General features: G+C 44.3%; 1 protein-coding gene across 4 annotated transcripts in view; it reads left to right on the top strand.

Moving 5' to 3' along the window:
* The first annotated feature begins 5397 nt into the window (after positions 1 to 5397).
* The window catches only part of ARHGEF26 (Rho guanine nucleotide exchange factor 26), a 74503-nt gene continuing 54445 nt past the window's right edge, over positions 5398 to 25455 (top strand). The window contains exons 1-5 of one of the 4 annotated variants that reach the window (XM_083442665.1): positions 5459 to 5651; positions 6544 to 6690; positions 7720 to 8833; positions 12533 to 12572; positions 18630 to 18775. In XM_083442665.1, the coding sequence (XP_083298791.1) occupies positions 7769 to 8833; positions 12533 to 12572; positions 18630 to 18775 (1251 nt within the window). In that variant the 5' untranslated portion in view covers positions 5459 to 5651; positions 6544 to 6690; positions 7720 to 7768. Of the gene's footprint in view, positions 5652 to 5734; positions 6030 to 6543; positions 6691 to 7719; positions 8834 to 12532; positions 12573 to 18629; positions 18776 to 25455 lie in introns of those variants that run through there. The other 3 variants (XM_083442664.1, XM_083442666.1, XM_083442667.1) reach the window with 3 other exon arrangements.

Raw genomic sequence — 25455 nt, 5'->3', positions numbered from 1 at the left:
CAACTCCCAGATGCAAAGAAGAATATATACTCTGGAAGGCTGTGAATCTAACACTTCCAGAGTTTAAAAAGGACCTGATAGATAGCCTAACTTAATGGTACGGAGTTTTCTACTCCTACTGGAATTTTTGGCTTCTTCACATTATAGTTTTAGGTGCACCAAACAATGTAGCATGTGAATCGTCCAAACACATGTTGGCAAATGAATATATACAGTCATGAGAGAACTAGGATTGATTACAGTTCCCTGCCAGGTGTATTCCCAGTGACAAACCCAGGTTTTTTACTGTGTCAGCCTAGGTCCCAGAGCTAATTCACCAGTCTCTTGTGCCCAATACTCCATCCCAGCTGCTAGAGGGAGCACTGCCACTATAGGTGAATTCCACCGGGTCCTGAGTTTGGCACTATACTTCAGCTTAAAACACCTCAACATTTTATCAGGACCTATATAAACTTTTAACTATGTACCAATTAAAGGTGATTTGCCTTATTCCATGACCAACCAGGGCATTCTAAGAAATCTTCATTCTTGAGTTTCACATAAAGGCACACAGCTGAATAATTACCCGGTAATAGGGAAGACTTTGGCATGCCTTGTTGCTGTTATTTAGTCGTTTAGCCGTGTCCAACTCTTTGTGACCCCATGGACCAGAGCACACCAGGCACTCCTGATTTCCACTGCCTCCTGCAGTTTGGTTAAACTCATGCTGGTAGCTTCAAGAACACTATCCAACCATCTCATCCTCTGACGTCCCCTCCTCCTGTGCCCTCCATCTTTCCCAACATCAGGGTCTTTTCCAGGGAGTCTTCTCTTCTCATGAGGTGGCCAAAGTCTTGGAGCCTCAGCTTCACGATCTGTCCTTCCAGTGAGAACTCAGGGCTGATTTCCTTCAGAATGGATAGGTTTGATCTTCTTGCAGTCCATGGGACTCTCAAGAGTCTCCTCCAGCACCATAATTCAAAAGCATCAATTCTTCGGCGATCAGCCTTCTTTATGGTCCAGCTCTCACTTCCATACATCACTACTGGGAAAACCATAGCTTTTACTATACGGACCTTTGACAGCAAGGTGATGTCTCTGCTTTTTAAGATGCTGTCTAGCTTTGTCATTGCTTTTCTCCCAAGAAGCAGGCGTCTTTTAATTTCGTGGCTGCTGTCACCATCTGCAGTGATCATGGAGCCCAAGAAAGTAAAACCGCCTGTTGTCTTTGTCCATGGAGTTTTCTTGACAGGGATACTGGAGTGGCTTGCCGGTTCCTCCTCCAGGTGGATCACGTCTGGTCAAAACTCTCCACTATGACCTGTTCATCTTGGGTGCCCTGCACGGCATAGTTCATAGCTTCTCTGAGTTATTCAAGCCCCTTCGCCACGACAAGGCAGTGATCCATGAAGGGGTGGCATGCCTAGTCCATATATTATACTCCCTTTCTTTCACCCAATTTTCTACAGTTTATAAATTGGGATGTTCTTCCTTGAACAGCTGGTTCCAGGTTTAATCAAGCAGAGACATATGTAACTCTTGACTCTGAACAGGAAACATGTAAAATTAAAAGGTACCCTATGTATGAAAATAATAAGATAGAGAGGGAAGAATAATCTTTGTTTGCATCAGCCACTAGCCATAGCAATAAAATAAAACATAATGTACTGAAGATGGAGGTAAAAACTTAACTATACAAAATACATTCTGGAGGTTTACATCAATAATCAAATAATAGATTTTATTATAATTGCCCCTGCTAATTTTTTTTTCAGTTTTTGCTGTCACCAGGTTATCTTGATTTTCTAGAAGCAAGGACACAGTAGAAGTGGTTGAAAGTAATAATATATTTCACTCTGAATTTAACCAAAAATTCTGTGTTGTTCCAGCTCAGTTTTGAGTGGGTCACAGAGATGAACCCTCTCCTTTTCTTGTGTTCAATTAGAATAGGGAGCAACCAGAATTCACTCATCTAGGGGTTCATTTGGTGCTGGCTATTATCAGAGAACTGTCAGCCATCCAGACAGCCATCTTCAAAGGAATATATAGGGCCCATTGCTGCGTTTATCTCACTTTTTTATGGTAGGAAGAATGATCCCTGGATTCAAGGATGCTTAGCCAGCCTTTTTTCCTGCTCCTCCAACCTTGGACCGAAGCATAATGATCATTGTGGCTTCCTTGAACCTTTGGTTTATACAATCTGCTCCTTCTCTACAGCACTCCAGGAAAATGAGTCGGGAAACTACGTAACTTAACACTGGATTACAACTGTAGGACCACAGGATTAGTCCTTTTTGGACTAATTTTCTTGGGCGCCATAGAGAAGGAGCAGATGCACATGTTGTTAGTCCAACTCTCATCAAACCCAGCCAACGTGACCAATTGTCAGGGTTGGTGAAATGAGTATTTATTAATTTATTAAATTTGTATCCCACCCTTCACTCCAAAGGATCAAAATGTTAAAACAATACAATTTAATTAAAATAAAACATTTTAAAATACAATTAAGAATGATCTAAAAACATTAAAAAGCATTTAAGGTAAAGGGACCCCTGACCATTAGGTCCAGTCGTGACCGACTCTGGGGTTGCGGCGCTCATCTCGCTTTATTGGCTGAGGGAGCCGGCGTACAGCTTCCGGGTCGTGTGGCCAGCATGACTAAGCTGCTTCTGGCAAACCAGAGCAGCGCACGGAAACGCCGTTTACCTTCCCGCGGGAGCGGTACCTATTTATCTACTTGCACTTTGATGTGCTTTCAAACTGCTAGGCTGGCAGGAGCAGAGACCAAGCAACGGGAGCTCACCCCATCACGGGGATTCAAACTGCCAACCTTCTGATCGGCAAGTGCTAGGCTCTGTGGTTTAACCCACAGCACCACCAAAAGCATTTAGAACATCCTAAAAGCCTTTAGCAGCAGTCCAGCAATGTTTGAGGGGACAGTTTCCCTATCCTTGGTGTATTGTTAATGACACTGATTGGTGTTTAAATGGGAAGGCTGAGTGTTGAGGAGAAACCTATGCCCACAATCTGCTGCAGCCACAAAAAAGCAAGGCAAGACCAGTGCTATTTTTCTAGAAAAAGAGGTGCAGGAATTCACCATGAACGCCTCCCTTGTTCTCTTAGAACGGCAATGGCACCCACCTGAGAGGTGCCAGAACTCAGTTCTGGCAAGTTCCAGCTGAAAAATCCCTGGGCAAGCATAAAGATCTATGTAGTCTAGCTTTCTGCTACTTCCCTAAAACTGGAATAATCAACAGCTGTTGAGACACCAAGCGAGAAAAGAAATGCCAGCCATATTCACCCTTAGGGAAAGGATGGGTTCTAAAGCTAAATGAACAGTAACTGCAGTTCCTTTTTCCTGTACTAAGTTAAATCCTGTAATTATGTTTTTGACATTACTTCTTATTTACAAACTGTGAGAGAAGGTCCTGAACATTTTAATGTGCACACTGGCTATCGGTTGCCCCCACCCACCACTGCCATGTAGCTTCCTAAAGGTTCCCCATGAGGAAATGCAGTTTTTGGTCTGAAACAGGTTCCCTACCCCTGCTCTACAGAGTTGCAACTACAAGCACTGCCTCAGGAACAGGATCTTGCCTCCGTACTGTTAAGATAGATGAAATATCCTCTAAGAATCTGGTGCCTTTAACAGACAGAGGCAGGACTCTTAGGAATTTGTCATATGAAATTCAGCGAGTGAGAGAAACATCACCTGCTGCATTTCTGGCTAGCAAGAGTCCTGGGAAAGAGAAAGAGTTGACAAATCTGCCTGTCCTCTAATGACTGCAACTGGCAACAGGGAGATGCTGAGACATGAGTAAGGGAGTCTCTTGCGGAGTATGTGAGAAGCAGAAGGCTTGATCATTGTGTTTATTACCTAAGAAGATGTTTTTCTTCTCCTTGAAGTCACACTGTGTACCAAATCCTTGTGAAATTGCGACATCCCTCAAACCACAGACTTCCATGCTTATGTGATTTATAAAGATTGCCAGCAACGCTCCTGTTTATTTCCTCTGGTATTATGACCAAATAGTTCTATCCCTTCTGCAGTGTTTGTCTTAAGCTTATTTTTGGATGCAGAAACAAAGGCAATAGCCACACAAAGAGTTGGAAGGGGCCCTGAGGATCATCTAATCCAACCCCCTGCAATGCAAGGAATATGCAGCTGTCCCAAATGGGGAGTGAACCTGCAACCTTGGCGTTACAGAATTGAAAGTGGAGATCATCAGTTAGATCTCTCTCTCTCTCTCTCTCTCTGTGTATGCATGTATGGTATGTGCTGTATGTATGTACTAGTGTTGTGCTTGGTAGCCCACAGGCCACATCCATCACTGACATGTAGCCACTTGGAAATAGCCAAGGCATTCCAATGGCCATGGGGGGGGGATTCCTTCTAATCCTTCCCTTCCCTACAAACACTACACATTGGGGCCAATAGTTGGTTGGGTGTACAAAGCTTATTGCCTTTCCCCCCTTTCAATTCCAGGTGCTAAATTGTTCCACTTAAAGCAGGGGTGGATAGTCAACCGAGGCACTAAAGATGTGGCTGAACTACAACTCCCATCAGCCCCCCAGGCAATAGTCGGGGATGGATGAAGTTCAGCAAATATCCGGAAGGTCAAAGGTTGACCTACTCACTGAACCCCCCCCCTTGCCTTAAAGGAATCACGCCATCCAGGTATCCGTGTAAGCATGAACCCAGTTCAGTCAGTGTCCCCCCAGCAAGATCGAGAGACACAGGTTCCTTAAGTAAAGGTAAAGGGACCCCTGACCATTAGGTCCAGTCGTAGCCGACTCTGGGGTTGCGGCACTCATCTCGCTTTATTGGCCAAGGGAGCCGGCATACAGCTTCCGGGTCATGTAGCCAGCATGACTAAGCCGCTTCTGGCGAACCAGAGCAGCGCACGGAAACACTGTTTACCTTCCCACTGGAGTGGTACCTATTTATCTACTTGTACTTTTGTGCTTTCGAACTGCCAGGTTGGCAGGAGCAGGGACCGATCAATGGGAGCTCACCCTGTCGCGGGGATTCGAACCGCCGACCTTCTGATAGGCAAGTCCTAGACTCTGTGGTTTAACCCACAGGGCCACCCGCGTCCCTTACTCATGACTTAATTCTAAAAGGTCTCTTTGGGACCTTTGGGAAAGGCTCAAGTCACTTGTGGATCCGAAAGCCCCCATCCACACATTTCCGCGCGCTCTACCCGGACGCTCCGGCGGGGCAGGGGGCTGTTCACATGCCCTTGGCGGCCCTTCCGCGCCACGGCTCAGCCCTTCGCATGCAAATCCAAGCGGCTGCTGCCGGGACCTTGGCAACGGCCGCGGCGCCATCTGGCCGTGCGCCCGCGGGGAGGCAGCTTCGCCTTTCGCCGCTCGGCCGGACGGCGAGGGCGGCGCTAAGGGCAGCGGGGAGGCGGCGCTAAGGGCAGCGGAGGGGGGCCGAAGGTACCGCGGCGGCGCTGGGCGCGCGAGGAGGGACGGTGGCTGGGGCGGGCAGGCAGGCAGGTCAAGTTCCCGCCGGGCGGTGCGCTCTGGCTCCGCGTCGGGACTCCCTCGCCGCCTCAGTCTTGGGAGAAGGAGACACGGCGCGGAGGGAGCTTCTGTTTTTGCAGGTGGGGCGGACGGGCACGCCGACCGAGAGCGCCCTTGCCTCGCGCGCACGCCGAAATGAGGTGAGCGGCTGCGCTTCGTTTGGGTGGGGCGCTTGGCGGGAAAGCGCCGCGGGGACCGTGCGCTCGGTTGGGACCTCCGTGGCGCAGGCAGGGAGTCCCGCGCTCTCCTCTCGTACCTGTGGAAAAGAAGAGAAAAGTTTTGCCTTAGTTGAGTTGGCCGCTCTTCCCAACTCCGCGCCGCCGTCGCCACCTCGGTGGGGAGGTCGCAGGAGCCGGGCGGGAAAGAACATACAAAGCCCGCGAGAATGCTAAGAGAAGGGGGCGGTGGGAACGGGGCCAGGGGCTCTGCATGGAAGCCGAGGAGAAAGGCGTGGGAATTCCAGCAGAGCCCGGAGGTGAAAGAGCGCGGCGGCCTTTCTTTTCTTTTTTAGAAAAAAGGTGTGATCTCTTTCATCTCGGAAGTCTTCAAAACGATCACAGCGCGCGAGGAAATCCTCATGCCAATAGCCCCTGACAATCCAGTTGAGGGGACTTAAGTGGCTCATAACTCCCTCCTCGCCTCCGGTGGCGGGTACTTAGTTGAGGGTTCACTTTTGAGGAGGACAACTCCGTGCATGGAAACAAGCCTCGCGGCACTTAATGGGCTTGCTTTCCTCTTCCATATATGCACTCGGAGGAAAGAAAGCCCATTACATGCTGTGAGGCTTATTTCCAAGCAAACATGCACTCAGGATTTCTGCCCGGGGCTCAGTGTGGGGACTTGCTTCTTAGTAAACGGGCTGCATGGGGACTGTGCTTCTTAGCTGCTGCAACCTTTTAAAAAAATACCCAGCACATTAGTTTTGGTGTGAGTTTTCGAAGGCGAGCACTTGCTTCGTCAAATGCATCAGTAGGAGTTGGCTTGTTCCTCCTGTGTTATAAGTGTCACTGCACTTCCTTGTTTTCTTATCAGGTTGGAGATCAGGATTTTGACCTGAACTTGAGGCAGGAACTAAGGAACTGTGCCACTCCGTTTTCATTTTAACTTCTGCTGCTTGGCTGTAGGAGCCTCATTTGCAGTGTCTGGAAAGCCTTTTAAAGACCCGGAGGAGTTTTGGAGGTAGTTTCTGATGTTCATGGTGGTCTGCTGCTCTTTTATTTTTATTTTAAAAAGCATTTTAAGTGTGTCTTTGGACCCCAGCCCTAGTTTTTAAGTAGCTCCACCCTCCTTTTTCCCCAGTCATCAATTCATGACCTGGATTTGCCTCCAGCTGCTGGGCTATTTTCACATGTGTTAAATGGGTTGATGGTTAGGAATGCTGAGTGATGGAATAGTTTTGCTTGTTTCACCATGTGCCCAGGCCCTGGTTTGTTTGTTTTTTCCTTGTGCAGACTCCCTCCTTGCACCTTAACCCAAGATGCACCTATGAGCCATAGGTGCATGTTGAAAAAAGTGAAACGGATTGCATGCCTGCTGTAATCTCACTCTGCCTTCAGAACTTCATAAAATACCATTCAGAGTGCTTTAATTGCAGCAAATATTCTTTGGAGGGCTTTGCTTGTAGGAAAGATGGAGAATTCTTTATCTGTATGATTGATGAAAACTTGTGTGTGACATGGCACATCAACAGAAGTTGGTCCAACAAAAACAATAACTTTACCTGTTTTATTTCTCTTTCTAGAACCACCGTGGCAGCAACCTATACTAAATTATTCTTGGCAAGTGTTCTAGTTCTGTAATTGAATAGTTCCTCTGCTTTGTTGTTCAACTGCTAATGTATATGTAGGATAAGAAACTCCCTACTCTGCAGGTTTTTAAAATTAAGCTGGACCTTGCATTTGCTTTAAATGCTTCCCCCTCTTTAACTTTCACCACATTGCCAGCCAAGTGGTGCCTGGGTTGCTCAAACGAGCCATGGTTAAGGAAGGGTGCTGGGTTCAGACATAATGCCATGCTGTAGTTAAAACAAACCAATATTTCTAACCGAACAGCAAGCTATTGCTTCCGATTGTGGTTTGTTGGTAGTAAACAAATCACATATAAGATGCTAGGTAGGGTTCATACCTAATTGTAATAGTTTTGTGATATGTGTGTATCAGGCTACTGAAGGATTGAAGTTTTACTAGCTTCTGTTTTCTTGTCAAAAAGGGCCGTCTGCATTCCTCTCCCGATGTTGGGTTGACCGTCGCCCTTGGTTATGGATGGCCCAAATGAAGTGGACTTTTCCAACAACAACATTGCACCATTGTGGAGGAGGAGGTCAGCCCACCAGACCCATTTGCACACAAAGAACAAACCCAGGCCTCAGTCTTATCAGAGCTCCACTGGGGTTCTCTTCACAGATTTCCCCGTGGAAGACAAGGATACGTTTACTTTAACTCAGCCTGATGAAACTATAATTACTTCTCTGGACACCAGATCCATTCAAAGGAACCCTTTGCTTTTCAGCTGTGGCCTTGGTTCTGTGCCAAATGGAAAGGTTCGGTTTCCAGAGCATAAGGCTCTCTCCCCTAGGCTTTCTGACCAGTCACCCCAAGTCCTGAAAATGGTTTCAAATAATTCTATAAATTTTACAGCCAGTGGTCCTATAAATTCAGCAAGCAGCAAGCTAGCTCACCCAGGGAGGATTTCCAATCAAGCAGCACTTTGTCCAGAGAAGGAACAAATTGTTTTCTCATCAAGTCTTGGATTGTCGCCTACGGAAATCGTGCATTCGCCAAATAACAACACATCCACCGCCTCATCATTGCAACCCAGCCAGCTTCCTAAAAGCTCAGAGAAGGCATCTGTTTGCCTGTCTGCTCCCTTGGAACAGCAGCATCTGCCTCTCCAAAGACTGCCGTCAAATCAGAATGAGCTTGCAGAAACGCCGCCCGTGGTTCTGAGTACCCACAGTCCTGCCGCGTTGAAAGTGGGGAAGCAGCAGATCATCCCTAAGAGTTTGGCTACTGAAATAAAAGTAACCAACAAAGCTAATAGCCAGAATGTGGAACCAAGCAGGAGGGCTCTCAAGGTCCGTAGCATGGTGGAGACCCTTGGGTTGCCTTTGGTAGCTGGTGGAGGTGAAGAAGCAGAAGTGGATGTGGACAGCCCAGGGATGCTGAAACGTAGTTTGAGGTCTACTTCCTATCGGCGGGCTGTTGTGAGTGGTATTGACTTTGACAGCAGTGCCAGTTTTAAGACAAAAAACAGGATGTCCCAGCCAGTTCTGAAGGCGGTTGTGGAAGATAAGGAGAAATTCTCTAGCTTAGGAAGAATAAAGGTAAGGAAATGGATGAAACTTGCTTTGTTAATGAGTTGCAATGATATGTAGGTTTTAAAAATGGGGAAAATGGTGTTTAATTTGTATGCAAAATTTGCATCCCTGTTACCCTTCAAGCAGTTTAAAGTAGTGTGTTAAGTTCGTACCGACCCTGTGATATAGGTGAGAGATAGTGACTTGCTCATGGTAAATTCAGTGGTAATCCATCCTATGGTCTGAATTTATGTTTAGTGTGTTGAACACACCATCAAGCATGAAGGTAAGATGCAAGTCTGCAGACAGAAATTATGGGTTGTATCCAACTAAGTTCTGTTTGGAAATCAAGGACCTAGGTTGGTCATTGATTTCAATGGGTCTACTCTGAATAAAAGTAATCTTGGATGCAATTTGATGTTTCCACAGGAAACGGACATACTTCAGGTGTAGAGCATCTGTGAAGGTTCTGTCAATGGTATTTTTAAGTAGGGTTGGGAAAAACTCCTGTTTGTCTGAAAGCAGCTTCCAGTCCTTACCAAAAATTCTAAGCAAAGTGGCCCAGTGATCTCACTGTATAAGGCAGCTTAGTGTTAAGTTTGAGCAGGTTGTCAAGTTTGTATCCCTCTGAGTTATATTGGGTCATTGGTATGGTGGAGAATATTGGCAGGTGCAACTCTCTCTGGACAGAATAATTGCCCTCTCCTTCCCACATATGAACAAATTATTCTGATCCATGCTGGAAGCAGAATGGGAGATTAAACCGCTCCATAGAAGGGTTTATTGAATCCTAAAGGAAAGTTGGAGGCATTGTGGGGTAGTGCGTTCTCCAGGGTCAGCTCTGTATTGTGACTTGTGTGTTTTGCTGCTGCATGTGTCCAGCTGCCTTCAGTTTATCAGCTCCAGCTGGGAAACAAATGGGCACTTCCTTTTCTTTCTGCATAGTCTTCTCCATCCAGCACTTGAATGCCGTGGTTCTCAACTCTGCAGCGATGATAGGAACAGAAAGCAAACAGAACTCAAACTTGAATGCCATCTTCTTAGAGTGCGGGAGATTTTTTGCAACATTTTTATCCTCTTTGGAGCTGTAGTGTAATTGCAGCATCAGTACCTGTTCTGTCAAGCCAAGGAAGTTCTTTGACATAATCAGGCTTCCTCAACCTCGGTCCTCCAGATGTTTTTGGCCTACAACTCCCATGATCCCTAGCTAGCAGGACCAGAGGTCAGGGATGATGGGAATTGTAGTCTCAAAAACATCTGGAGGGCCGAGGCTGTAATATTACCCTTTGAAATTATTTCTTAAAGGGGCACATTAAGATGTGCTGCTTCATTTGTGAAGTTGGTGGGAAGCCCCTGGCTAAGAAACCCATTGTGAATTATTTCTCATACATGGGTTGACGAATCTTGGCTGGCTTTAGTTATTCAACTGAAAACTGGTTGTCACCCGGAACCCCTTCTGCTCCTGGCCTTGTGCTGTGTGTCTGAAATGCAGCAGGCATTGGAGCAGGGGAGAGAGGGGGGCATTTTTGCTCAGTGCTGAAGCAAGGTGGGTGGGTAGAGGCTTGCTGTCGCTCTGACTATTGTACTCCACTGGGTCTTGCTTGGTTAGAGTCCTCTATGGCAGTATGATCTATGTAACTGCACTTCAGTCATACTTCTATGTGAATCACATGGGTCAAGTACAATGACATACCCAAAAGCCGCGTTCAGGGGCAAGAGAAGCTGGCAAAAAAAAAAAAAGAGGTGCAGGTACTCTTCTTTCTCCAGTGCATTAGCCTGTGTAGACTGAACAGGCAGCACTGATCTCATTGGCAAGGACTACTTGGAATTGTTGATTGGGGGACATAGATGTGCCCAGATGATCTTACCCTTTAAACCCATCCTTTGAGGCAAGAATACAGAAACAGGAGCCAATAGCTGCTTCTCATCCATTACTTACTGCTGAATACAGGTTTGTCACCTGTACCCCCACTTACCTGTACCCCACTTTTCCTTATGTGAACAAAGGAAATAATTCAATGTGCAGATAGCATTTGCATAACACTGCTTTTGCACATAAGCTAAACCATTGAGAAGCCTAATGAGGAAAGTTAGGTTAAACATATGTAAGCAGCAGTTATGTATAAGCAGCATTTATAGTAGTCATTTTACTCTAATGTCTTTGCTGAAGTAGAATGCTTAATTTAATCCCCAGTTTAAATATGTTTGAGTAATAGCCTTGCAGCCTGATCACACAGTGGATTTATGTCCCAGGTAAATGTCATAAGATTTCAGGCTTAATTATATTGTGTCTAGATAATGATGCATTAAGATGCTGCTAAAGGAATGTTTAAGATGATGTGGAAAACTTTGATTGCCTGAACGTGTCATAATTTTGATGTTTTTAATTTGCACCCTGCCTTATGGGTCCTGGATACCTTTAATAACAAACATTTGATTAAAATTTCTGCAGGATGCCTTAAAATTGCATAGTGAAGCACTCAAGGGCTAACCATAATTAGGGGTCCTGCATCTAAACACATCTAAACTCGGGACGTGGGTGGCGCTGTGGGTTAAAGCCTCAGCGCCTAGGACTTGCCAATCGAAAGGTCGGCGGTTCGAATCCCCGTGGCGGGGTGCGCTCCCGTCGTTCGGTCCCAGCGCCTGCCAACCTAGCAGTTCGAAAGCACCTTCGGGTGCAAGTAGATAAATAGGGACCGCTTACCAGCGGGAAGGTAAACGGCGTTCCGTGTGCTGTGCTGGCTCGCCAGATGCAGCATGTCACGCTGGCCATGTGACCCGGAAGTGTCTTCGGACAGCGCTGGCCCCCGGCCTCTTAAGTGAGATGGGCGCACAACCCTAGAGTCTGTCAAGACTGGCCCAAACGGGCAGGGGTACCTTTACCTTATCTAAACACAGGCCCGTGTAGTAGAGTGGACACTTAATTATTTTGCATTCATGGTGATATACATGGTTGGTTGTTTTTACACTAGTGTACACCTATTTAAGTGGATTATCTTGTGAAGTGGCCATCATCAAAACATCTATAAACCATTGCTCAAGAGCAGCCTTTCTTAGCCTGGTGCCCCTAAACACTTTGGAAGGCAGCTCCCATCATCCTTGACCATTCTGGCTGGGGTTGATGGGAATTGCAGTCCAGTGGCGTATGCAGGGCAGCAGATTGAAGCGAAGGCCGCACTAGAGGAAACTGTTCTACAGCAAATGGAAGACAACCTTGCCTGCCTTAGACAAATGCCGACTTTAAAGACTGTTCCAAACAAATGAAGTCACTTGCATATTTACTAAATGGAAATATTTCTCTGTGTTTTTTTTAATCTGAAGAGTTTATTCCATTTAGAGAGAGAAAATTCATTACTAAAATGCATCATGTGATGTAATCCGGTTTACATGTGAACCTCCTCCATTTTCAGATTTTTATTAATTTTAGTGAAGCTAGCAAGAGCGTGTGGACATTTCCCCCTGAAAGGGTCTAATTGAGGGCCACAACTTCCCAAACATTATAGACCTGTTGATGGCTGACTTCTGACATGACTTGATGATCCATCCTTTAACAGGAAGGGAAGTGGCATTTCTTAAAGTAAATAATTTGATGTATCTTATTTGAACTTATTTTTACACAAAGCGTAATGAACTCAGTTTTAGGGGTTTTTTTTTGCTACTTACTGAACCTTCTTGTTTTCACTGGTTTGCTTTTCCTTTCTCTCCCCTCTTTTAAAATAATCTTAGAAGAGAATGCCAAAAGGACAAGGGACCTTTGATGGAGACGGTAAGAACACTTTTTTTGGACAATTTGGTGTGAAACCTCAAAAAAGCATGTATGAAGAAACTGAGCCAAATGAGTTGTGTGTTTTAAGCAAAATCATGTACAACTAAATTTTCTTTAATATGGTTTTTTAAAATAATAATAATAATAATAATAATAATAATAATGGGTATTTATTTATTTATTTATTTTAAAAAGTACCTCCAATGAATTCAGCTTGTTGAGGTAGGCCTAAAAGTAAATGCGATTGTATGCACCTGCAGAGTTTCCCAACACTGTATTGATGTTTCGGAATGTTGTGATTGTGAAATCAACTTTTGCAAAATAGGCAATTTCAAAAGTGCCCAAATTTGTGTTTCTTTTCTTCTTGCATTTAGCTATCTCTCTTGTCAAATGTTGCAGTTTGTTGTTGATAGTTCCTGCTTTGTGAATGTTGTTGTTCAATGTTTTTGTTGTAAGTTGGCTTAGATAATATGATGCAGGCAGTCTTAGAAACCTGGATAGAAAAGCTAGGAGCTAAATGGCTCTTGGGACCTGGGTTGTGGGTACCAAAACAGAATGTCTAGTCGCCATTGGCAACACTTTTTATTATTTTGATAAGAATGAACTAATATGCAATTCACATAAGTGACAAATTGTTAATTTCACATTTGTAACAGAAATTGTTAATACATGTTTAATTTGCTGTTTACAATAAAAATATTGGCACCGTACTTCAGTTTTCAAAACATTCTACTCTTTATTGTTAAACTCCTTAACATATTGTCTATCCTTAACCTATACTTTGAGGCTTCAAAGCACATACATTTCAGTAATCCTTGAGTGTCAGCCAGGCACAAAAAAATAGTGCCCAGACTTTTAGAGGTGAATCTTTAGGTGCTAAATGCGCATGGTGCCCTGCCAGTTTTGAACCCTGGATGCAGGTGACTCATAACTGAACAAATAAATATCACATTTGCTTCTTTATAAATACTGCAAGCCATCAGTCTTGGCTATAGTAAAATACCTCTGCATTAACTCCTCCCCCTTGTTGCATTTGTCCTAAAGTCTATCATGAAGATCTGTTTGCCATCACCATTGCCTTTTGCTCTTCCATACCATTTCATTGGTCACTTCAGGTGGTATTCAGCTAAATTTTTCTCAGAGCAGACCCATGGAAATTAATGGACCTAACTTAGTCATGGCCATTCATTTCAATAGATCCCCCCCTCGAGAAAAACTTAGTTGAATACCACCCTTTGCTTTTGTTTGTGGGCTGGACCTATTCAAGAATTTCAAGCATAGTGGTGGTTTACTTTTCAGAACTTTTACCTGTGCTATATTTCACTCTGGCTCTGCCACAACTTCAACCAACCTGTTTTTCCTCATTCAACTTTCAGTATCAATTTTGATCTAGTTCCTTCTTGCAGTGCTTCAGTTCTCATTACTTTGAAATAACGCCATGTTCCATTCTATTGATGTTAATCAACTGGTAATGCCTTTTGGACTACTGGACAGTAGTTCAGTTGTTTGGCAGAGCCTTTAAGCCAGTGGTGTTCAAACTTTTTTCAGAGAGGGCCAGATTTGATGAAGTGAAGGGCTGTGGGGGCCGATCAAAGTTGTTCACCTTTTTTAAAAAGATTTTACCCCAAAGTTCCTTTTTTTAAGGTTGGAGTTGTTGAGCTTCTTTTAGGATTGAAGTTGCTGAGGTTTTTTTAGGATTTTACCCCAGGAAATAAACTGCCACAGGGTTTCGGATTAAACCGAACAGCGGGCTGGATTAGGCCCCCAAAACGGACTTTGGACATGCCTGCTTTAAGCCCTTTGCTGTTTCCTTCATTATGTATTTATGTATGATACGTATTTTCCCATACTTTATATCTCTAGGGTGGCTTTCAAGCTAAACTGTAAAGGGCACAACAGCTGGAAACGTGACATAGGAAACTGAAAGAAGTGAGTTTGTGGCCACTGAGAGGGTCAAGTTGAGTTGCCTCCACTCAATAAAGAAAACAAATAAAGGGAGAGCAGTGATGGATGAAAACACACATATCCTCATCTTATGAAAAAATACTGAGAGGTAGCTCCTACAGAGTCCACAGAGGCTTACTCCCAAGTAAATGTGCATAGGATTGCCTTCACACCTGCAGCCTCATCGACCACTCCAGCCAGGGCGGAGGGTGGAATGCAGGCAAAAAGCTACTTCAGCTATGCCAGCCTGGAACTGATGTAGCATCAGGTCACAGTGCCATCAAAAGATGGCACTTGAACTGGCTCAGAGCTTCCCTGCCACTGAAGCACCCTGTTTTGGGGGCTGGTGGATTTGTTTGTGGGGTGAGGGACCAGTGCAGTGAGTGGCTTAGGGATTTAAGTTGCAGCCTCAATGTAAACTTATTTGTTCTTACTCAGGATATCCATTGTAAAGTTAAAAACAACAACAAGAATAATAACTTGGTTCTCTTTATAATCTGTACCCATTCCATTCTCTGGCCATGTCTTGTCTTCCAACTTTAAAACTGTTTTATGTGGCCTCTTCTGAATTTCCCACCGTTGTGGGTCCCTATTATGCCTCAGAACAGAAAGCGTCATCATTCCCTCTTGAATTTTATCCTTCAGCTGTTTTGTCGCCTTAATAGAGGGGCACCTCAGGCCTTGGGCCTGAATGTAGGCTTCCAAGCCTTGCTCTTGGGCCTTGCGACTCTCCTCAGGCCTTTCCAACTTCCTAGGCTACACCTCTTACCAGTCCTGCTCCATGCTCTCCTTGAGTACTGTTGAGTAGCAGGAATGAATTTAGGGTAATGCTTCCTATTTGCTTGGATGCAGAGAAGTGGCTGTAGGTAAATGTAGAAACCTCTGGCATGGTTGGCATGTAGCCTACTATGGAAAAGTAAGAATCGAACTCTCGCTCCATGTACTTGTCTGCTTTCACCACTGGCATGCAGCCCTCAGAAGCTTGCATATGAGAAACTGGCCCTAAGTCTGACAGAGGTTCCCCACTTTGCTTTAATATATGATGGCAGCAAAAGTGTGAAAACCTGGTGCTAAATTCAATCCTTTTGCAGACCAGATGTTTGGAACCAAACCATGGGCTTAGAGGAAATATTTTTCTTAATTTAAAAGGAGAATTGGCAGTAGTTTAAAGCCCTCTGACTCTTGTTAGCAATGGCAGTAACTTCTATGTTGCATAGGGTGGAGGCCTTGCTTCTGTGACCAGAATGGTTCTTTAGTGGTAAGGGTCTGAAACCACAAGGAGGCGTTTACAATAACATTTTCTTGCTAGTAGTTCTGAGTTCTGCCATATAAGAACTTGTTATTATCTCCTTGAATATAGGCAGAGAGTAAAAAATTAATTGTTTTCTCAAAGTTTCCATGTGCAGAAAATTTTAACTTTCCTCTGACTGGATACTGCATCTTTTTGATATCAGTATTTATGATTAGGAAGCTGAGTCAAGACAATTGGTTTACCTCGCTGCGCTAACTGGCAGTGGCTCTCGATGGTTTCAAGCGAGGGCCCTCTTTTCAGAGCTACCTGGAGATGTGGGGATATTGAACCCCCATGCAGAGCAGATGCTCTACCGTTGAGCTATAGCCGTTATTCACTGTTTATGGCAAGTAAATTGCCTTGCTGGTGATTTTATGGAAAAGCAGATGAGAAATAGAATTAAGTACCTTTAGTTATTGTTCTATCGTAATTGACAGGATAAGGTGTTTTAGACGTAAGGGCCTCATTTGGACTGCCAAATTTTAGCTTTGAAAACTAAGATATGTGTGAATTTTAGGCACCTGTAAGCAGGGGCGGAGGAAGGGGGGTGCGGTGGGTGCGGGCCACTCCGGGTGTCACCACTTGGGGGGTGACAAAATGCCAGGCGGCACTCACAGTGGGGCCTGCAATACGCCTGAGCCACGTGTCTCTCCTGGAAGAGGCAGTGGCTTGGGCACGCGCAGGCTCCGTGCTGCCCAAACAGTCCGCCTGCTGCCTCCCCCCCTCCAGCTGTAGGGTAGCTGAGTGGGAGGAGGCAGGCACATTCTGGAGGCCCCGTGGTTTGCCCCACCCCTATGGGTGGCTCATTCCGCTCCTGGGCGCGCCGCCCCAGGCACACGAGCGGCTTCCTCCGCTGCCTCCTGAAAGCAACCCATTGTTCTACCTGGACACTGAGGTCCAGCGCCGAGGGCCTTCTGGCGGTTCCCTCACTGCGAGAAGCCAAGTTACAGGGAACCAGGCAGAGGGCCTTCTCAGTAGTGGCACCCACCCTGTGGAACGCCCTCCTACCAGATGTCAAAGAGAACAATAACTACCAGACTTTTAGAAGACATCTGAAGGCAGGGAAGCTTTTAATGTTTTATCCATTACTGTATTTTAATATTTTATTGGAAGCCACCTAGAGTGGCTGGGGAAGCCCAGCCAGATGGTCGGGGTATAAATATATTATTATTATTATTATTATTATTATTATTATTATTATTATTATTATTATTATTATTTTCTCCTTCCTTCATGCATGTGTGTGGGTATACCAGTCAGCAAATTTCAGTTAACCAGTTCTGCTCAAATTGGGAAACTCTGGTTAGTGGCTTTCAAACTTCCCTTTCACTTCAATGGAAGTGGCTTGATAATGTGTATAGGCTTCCTTTGCAGCTTACAGAGTTGTCCCCCTGTTGAAATGTGTGGAGAAATTCTTTGGGGAAAGGGGTTCCTTATGCATTTATTGCATAATCATTTGGGATGCTGGATAAAAGCCTGAGAGGCCTTCCGGCATGAAGGGCAGTGGAATGCCTTCTTTATTATTGTTTATTGAATTTGTATCCAGCCCTTCTTTCTGAAGGGTGGCATAGATTCCAGGCACGGTTCTCTTGCAACCTCCCCTTCCAAATATCTTGTATGTCAACCTTATCTCCTTGACTCCTAACAAAATAACGGAACAAGTTTTGAATAGTTTGGAAACAGAACTCAAAAGCTGCTTTGAACTTGCAGTCAGAATAAATAAATGAAATAATAGACGAAACTAGATTAAGTTAATATATTCTAGTTACGAACTTAATTAGTTCCAGAGGTCCGTTCTTAACCTGAAGCTGTTCTTAACTAGAGCCATGCTTTCGCTAATGGGGCCTCTTGCTGCTGCCGCTGCGCCACCAGCACACGATTTCCATTCTCATCCTGGGGCAAAGTTCTCAACTCGAGGTAACTCTTCCAGGTTAGCAGAGTTTGTAACCTGAGGAGTTTGTAACCTGAGGCGTTTGTAACTCAAGGTCCCACTGTAATATATACTGCTGCCAGAATTCAGGTTTTGCAGCTTCAGTAGTTGGTATTTCTGGTAGAGAATTTTAGGTGCTTAGGCCTTAAAATTGCTAGTTTTCATTTATGGTAACACTTTTCCATTTGATTATGCAGCTAGTGGTTTGCAGCAAGTTACTATGAGATTAATAAATTATTGGACCGTTAACTTTCTTTATTAGGTTACTATATTATCTGCATTTAAAATAAAATCAAGGAAAGCTGTATTTTATAACCTGTGTAAATTATGCAGCTCAAGCAAATGCATATCAGGTTGCTTACCATGCATATTATTTTTTGGGGGGGGTGTTTCCACTATCATCTGTGGGGCAGGGGGAGAATAAATGTGTGGCATCAAAGTTTGTTTGCTGGGAATTTCCCTGAGATGTTATCACACTCTGCATGCACATGTTTCAAGCCCACCTTTACTGTCCTGAGGACTAGAGTCCTTACTTAAAACGAAATCCCTGCTTTTTAATTGTATGCTTACTTGGAAACACCCAGAACCTAGTTTATTAACTAGTTAAATCAGGTGTCTTTCACCCTAACATTTCGTATTCTATTAAGCACAAGCTCTCAAATAATAAAAGTGTTTCTGGTTTTTCCTTAACAAAGAACACAGGCTATTATTGAATTCGGGTGGAAGGCATCTTTTTGGTGGTACAGTGATCTATTGTTACTTTAATATGTGCTATGCTCTCCCATTGTCCTGAACAAGCCTCTATCTTTGTCCGCAGAGTTTGAGAGGCATATTCATAATAATGTTACTTAGAACCTCTCCTTAAATCACTTTCTTTTTTGTGCTATTGTAGAAAATGCTGTGTTGTATCAGAACTACAAAGAAAAGGCTCTGGATATAGATTCTGATGAAGAGGTAGAATTGAAAGAACAGAAGTCAGATGAAAAAATAGTTATTCAGTACAAACCTCTGAGATCAACATGGAGTCAGTTGTCTGCGGTAAGTGTCATAATGTTAAATAGCCCGAAGCCAAACTGGAATGCAGCAGTGCTTATAAGCAAGTCTCTTTTATCTCCCAGTGTCCTTTTCAACCCAACATTTTATAGCTTTTCGTTTGCCCTCAGAACTACTTCCTGAAGTGAAGTGTTTATGGGTATGCAGCTAATACCCAATGGTTGTAATTGGTAAAGAGGTACAGCTGCTAGACTTGCATTCCTAATTTCGTTTGCCTTATGGGTTTTTTTTCTTTTTTATGCAAGCAAACCACAAGTCGCCAACTGTGTTAGGACTTCAGGATCCCTCTGCTTTGGAATTTAAATTGCAGGGAAGGGGGCATCCCTCAGAGCATGTTCAGTAAAATATGGAGAGAATTAATGAAAATAAGTATCTTGAAAATGGAGAGGATAAGCAAAGAGGCTTGTTTATTCTAATGTCGTTCTGCGGGAAATTTAGGTCTCACAACACGCCAGCACAGACAAACACTGGCTCTCTGCAAATCATAGTTTGTAATACATGTATGTACCAGAGTGGACCCAAAGCAATAGCCTCAAAGCAGCAGCAGCATCCACTGTGTAAGGATGGGGTGATTGGGACTACATGGGCCTTGACCTTTTTGCCACCTTGCCCCTCTGGTAAGCTGCAGTGCTGCCAGGAGAATATTTCTGCAGCTCCACCCCACCAGGTGAGTCACTTTCTTATCTTCTCTGTCTGCTGGAGGAGGAGGAAGAGAGAAGAGAGTGTTCGAGCCCAAGGCTGCTTGTTGGCATAAAAGGTAAAGGTAAAGGTACCCTTGCCCGTACGGGCCAGTCTTGACAGACTCTAGGGTTGTGCGCCCATCTCACTCAAGAGGCCAAGGGCCAGCGCTGTCCGAAGACACTTCCGGGTCACGTGGCCAGCGTGACATCGCTGCTCTGGCGAGCCAGAGCCGCATACGGAAACGCCGTTTACCTTCCCGCTAGTAAGCGGTCCCTATTTATCTACTTGCACCCAGGGGTGCTTTTGAACTGCTAGGTTGGCAGGCGCTGGGACCGAACAGCGGGAGCGCACCCCGCCGCGGGGATTCGAACCGCCGACCTTTCGATCGGCAAGCCCTAGGCACTGAGGCTTTAACCCACAGCGCCACCCATAGTACCAAGCAATATTTTAGCACTGTGGTTGGTACTTTCATGTGGCTGCTCATCAGACCATTCCATGGGGATTGGGATTCTGTAAGGGGAAGCAACCATGTTATATCACCTGAGGTATTGGCAGGCTCCACATTACTAGAGCAGCGTGGGAACCGACCATGCTGAAGCAACAGCCATGCCACTTAAGGCAGAAGTCGCCAACTCTCTTTGAGTGAAAATTTGCATGCTAGAGAAAACGTTGTGGGCATCATTCTACCCCCGCCATCCCAACCAAGCACATACCACAATCTATTTCAATGTCTAAGGCTTCTTTCAAGCCTAATTTCAGAGGGGTGGAGGGGACCCTGAAGGTGCGGAGGAAGACCTCGGTGGACACATGTGTGGTTGCCATGTATGTGAACCCAGTGTTGAGATAATGGCATTAGAATTGCACCTATGATAGGCTAGAGATATTAGCTTCCCTGCAGTTTGACAGATAAGGAAACAGTTAAGCAGAAGAAAACTGCAAGAGGTCAAAGTTCTCTTTTTTGTTTGTGTACTGTAGTCTGCTATGGTTACAAGTGCAATTTAATTAAACACTCAAGAGGTTTGTGGTTGGCTTCTTGTATATGATTTTAAAACTTTGCAACAGCTTTTAGCAGTAAGCATTTATTCTTATTATTAAAATAAGTGAATGCAAGGAAAGAACAGGTTCATGACTTCACTCCCTGTGAAGAATTGTCCTCAGTTTACTATTTAAAGTTTTTTTAATGGTGGCAAATGGCTATATTTAGTGTGTCTTATTTGATATAGTAGAATTTCAAGGAAGATAAATTACGCGAATCCTTGGGAACCCATTCAGTGATGCTTGGGGGGTTCATTTTATATCATGTTTCACAGTCAGACCCACACAGTGCATGATACAAGAAGCCACATGACAGCCTACAAGTCATGTTTTGTGGACTAAAAGGTGCCTGGAAGTCTCTCCCATCCTCTGCACGTCATTCTTACAGTTTTAAGGCAAGGACTAAAGCCAGAAGATTTGCTGAGATCTTAGTTTGGCACTATATACAGCTGGTGGAGTGCATTTTGGTTTGGTGGATCATAAATTCTGCAATAGGTGTAATTGCTTGGAGCAAGATCATAAGGCTCCTATGTTACTGAGATGGAAAGGAAAGCCTCAACTCTGCATTTCACTGTGCATTGACAATTAATACAAAACGCGTGATTTTGTGTGATCAGCTGATGAGCGGAAACCCCCATGCGTTAGGGCAACTTCTCTTGTGAAATGACATGTTAATGTTGTGAATGAAATGTTGTGGAGAAAGCAAACTGTTACTCATCTGTTCAAAATAACATCTGGCCTTGGTCAGACCACACCTGGAGAACTGTGTCCAGTTCTGGGCGCCTCAGCTTAAGAATGATATTGACAAGCTGGAATGTGTTCAGTGGACGGCGACTGAGATGAGCAGGGGTCTGGAAACCAAGCCTTATGAGGAATGGTTGAGGGAGTTTGATATGTTTAGCCTGGAGAATAGGAGACGGAGACGAGATATGATATCACATGATGTCACATGGAAGATGGAGCAAACTTGTTTTCTCCCACTCTGGAGGGTAGGACCTGAACCATTGGATTCAAGTTCCTGGAAAGGAAATTCTGATGCAACATCAGCAAAAACTTTTTGATGGTAAGAGCTGTTTGACAGACTCCCTTGGGAGGTGGCAGACACTGATTCATTGGAGGGTTTCAAGGAGATGTTGGATGGCCACCTGTCATGGATGCTTTAGTTGAGATTCCTACATTGCAAGGGGTTGGACTAAATGACCCTTAATGTCCCTTCCAACTCAAACTTCTGCGATTCTATGAAAATGTTGCGATGGAAACATTGGGTCCATTCATTTCAGTGGGTCTACGCTGAATAAAAGTTAGCGGAAACAAACTAATGATATGCAAATCATTTGTGTGCATGTGTGCAAATGTAAATATTTTTTGGGATCCTAAGAACTGCAAGTGGACTTCTGCTTCTGGAATAGATCTTTCTAGTCCGTTCTGTACTACTAATTAACCCACCTCCCCCCCAAAAAAAAAAACCATCAAGGGGCTTAATAGGAACAAGATGTGCGGCATGAGGCCTGTGTATGGAGGAGGGGAATCTACTGAAATTAGGACCTCACCCTAGTTATGAGCAGATGTGTCTTTATTTAAAATATTTTAGTGTTGACTTTAAGTGAGGTGTGTGTGTGTGTGTGTGTGTGTTCCCAGTTAAAATACAATGCAGTACAGCTACAACAATAAAAGTATCAAAACCTGTGTAAATACACTGCACATGGCTAGCATTCTAGAGGTGTGGTGCCGCTACAGAAAAGGACATTTCCCTTGTGCTCACCAATCTCAATTGATCTCACATAAGGATCTCAAAAGTATTAAAACCGATCTCAGAGTATGGACAGGGTTGTATGGGTGGAGGCTGACCACTTGAACCCAAATCTCTTCACATGTTTTACCACTGTGCTGCTGTTTTCATGCAATATGTTTAATATAGCTGTTTGCTTCTCTCTACTTAATTGACCTGATGGAAAAAGCAGCATTGAATGGGAACAGAAAGTCTTTTGAAAACAATTCCGAGGCCTCTGAGACATGATACAGTTAGAGCGTTCCCTCCCCACCCCACTTTTTTAAAGCCCTCTTTGTTTACAGTTCTGTGGCTATAACTGGAGAACTAATAAATGCTACTATGCCCCATTCACAGTATGCAATAAATGGAGGATAACTTGTGTATGAGAGATTACATGAGCTGTATCTCTATTTGGGAAGTGAAGGGAAAATTATATTAGAATGTTTTTAAATGATGCTGAACGTTAATAGCTTCAGTTGAGCGACCAGTTGAGCTAGAGAGAACTGTGTGCGATAGTTGCACTCAAAATGTGGAAGTGAAAATACTCCACAGTATTAAGTTGAAAGGAACCCACTGGGCTAGATTATAAACAGAACTAAAATGTGTACTGCATTCCTGTGACTGGACTGCAATTCTGTACCAAATTTCCTAGGAGCACCAGTGGACTCAGTGGAACTTAATTTTGAGTGAACGTGTGTTGTAATACACTGGCAAACTCAGTTCTTTTCATAAGTCTAAAAATAACCATTTAAGCGCCCACTCCTTTTCAGTGGATTGTATTCAGCTAACACTCAGAGTCTGTGGGTTATGTCCCAAGGCAAGGCGTGTGTTGGTGAAATTGTGTCTACAGTCATACCTCGGGTTAAATGTGCTTCAGGTTGAGCATTTCCACGGCGACCTGGAAGTAACGGGTTACTTCCGGGTTTCGCCACTCCCGCATGCGCAGACGCTCAAAATGACATCATGCACAGAAGCGGCGAATCGCAACCCACGCAGACACGGGTTGCGTTCTGCTCAGGATGCGAACGGGGCTCCAGAACGGATCCCGTTTGCATCCAGAGGTACCACTGTAATTGAAACCCATTGAAAAAGCTGGCAAACACCCCACCTCCCTTCCACCCTTTTAGTGATGTTTCAGTGACATCCTTCTGACATTTCCAGGTCACTTCTGGATTTGGCGTGATGTGCGTATACACAGTCACACACGTATTGAACGCATGTCAATGGGGTGGGGTGGGGCCTGCCTGTAGAGTTGTTGAAATTAATGTACCTAAGTTAGTCATGATCATTTATTCCATTAGGTTGGCTCTGAGTAGACGTTAGCTGAATACCCGGTACTTTTAAACTTATATTTATTGGATACATGTCTGTCCTGTTAAAGAGTTTCTTTCTATGCTGCCTTTTGGCCCAAGAGGCCCCCAAGGCTAGGAATGGGTCACTTGGTGGAGCCAGAGGTACAGCAATAGCTTCCTGGCAGCAATGGTGCTGCTGCTTACCAGAAGGGATGAGGCTGCGGCAAGGTCAGGGCTGTGCAGGGGCAAAGCCACAAACTCTTGGTTGGTTCTGCCTGTAAGCTTACGCTGCCCCTTTTGTACATTTTAATTTGGAGGATGGCCAAGCAGCAGGGTCATTGAGGTAGATAGGGGTGTTGCTAGAGGTGTTCAGGTCTTCAGTTACAGTGGTACTTCGGTTTAAGAACAGCCTGGTTTACAAACTATTCGGTTTACGAACTCCGCTAAACTGGAAGTAGTGTCCTGGTTTGTGAACTTTACCTCTGTCTAAGAACAGAAGCTGAATGGTGGAAGGGCACCGGCAGCGGGAGGCCTCATTAGGGAAAGTGCGCCTTGGTTTAAGAATGGTTTTGGTTTAAGAACGGACTTCTGGAACGGATTAAGTTCGTAAACCGAGGTACCACTGTATTAAAGATTTAAAGGTCAAGAAAAACACTGTTGTCCTTGGAGTCTTTTGGATGAGTCCAAATCTTAACATCTGTTGCAACCTCTGCTTCCTCCTGATTCAACAAAAAGCCATACAGGTGTTAGGCGACCACAGCTCCCATGATCCCTGGCAATTGGCCATGCTGGCTTGGGCTGATGGAAGTTGGACATGTTCCCCATCTCTCAGATGTTGCTTTTTATGCATAGATCAGAAAATGCTTTTTTTCCTTCTTTTTTTAGTTCTATTTGTATGTTTTGATGTACACACGGATACTTATTGTGCATGCTTGTGAGTGTCTCTGGTCAGGCTCGTACACAGGAAACAAGTCCCAACTGGAAGGAAACCAGCTGGGGAGTAGGGCGTGTGCAAATCAGTATAACACATCACTGCTCAGATAAAACTGTTAGAAGAAAATCACAACTATACAGGTATTTCCTTCAATGGCTGAAGAACGGGCATACTTTCACCAATAATCTGGGTAAACCTACTGTGAAGTGCTGCTTCTATATATGTATAAAAGTGTAGGACGACACAAACAAAGTAGACCTTTGCACCAGACAATGATTTGTTAAATCTAAAACTTTCATTTTTGTAAGCGCAGTTTAATGTCTCAAATTGTTGATTAATTAACCTGACATTTTGAACATGTGCTAGCCTGTACTTTCAGGCCAAACTTGTATTTTGAGATTGTTTTGGAACTGCAGGTACTTATTCAGTTTTTCATCCTGGATAGAAAAGCAAAAGGTTCGCTGGCTGAATACCTCTGTTGGTACAGAGTTAAGCACAGTTTTAATGCCAAAGTGTTCTAAAGTGAAGCAGATATTCTGCCATTTTATCGCAGGATGTAATAGGGGGAAAAGGAGGGACATTCTGGACTGTATTTTGGAGGCAAGCACTAACTTCTTTCTCTTCATGTGTAAAAAAAACATTGCAGGAATATTTCCACTCTTGAGTGCTGCAGCTACCTTCATAAATTCTTTATTCTTAATATTTAAACAGATCATTTCCTGTTTGTTTTGTTTGATTTCATTTTCTTTTACATCTTTCCTTTGTTGAAAGAGCCTTCGTAAGGCATAAAGCTCTATACTGTAGAATGAGAAGTTACTGAAATGAACCTTTTTAACTTTATCTTTGAATGATGTTGACCGATAGTATAGGGGTGTTGTCTTCTACAGTAGTTATGCTCCTACTTTTGCAGGACAGGGGGGCGGGTCAGAGAATAGCATCGGAAGACTTTTCC

The sequence above is a fragment of the Podarcis tiliguerta genome, assembly GCF_965153285.1.
Source record: "Podarcis tiliguerta genome assembly, chromosome: 5".
Classification (NCBI taxonomy): Eukaryota; Metazoa; Chordata; class Lepidosauria; order Squamata; family Lacertidae; genus Podarcis; species Podarcis tiliguerta.
Note: the sequence above shows the minus strand (reverse complement) of the source record. Positions and strands in the feature narration are given on the sequence as shown.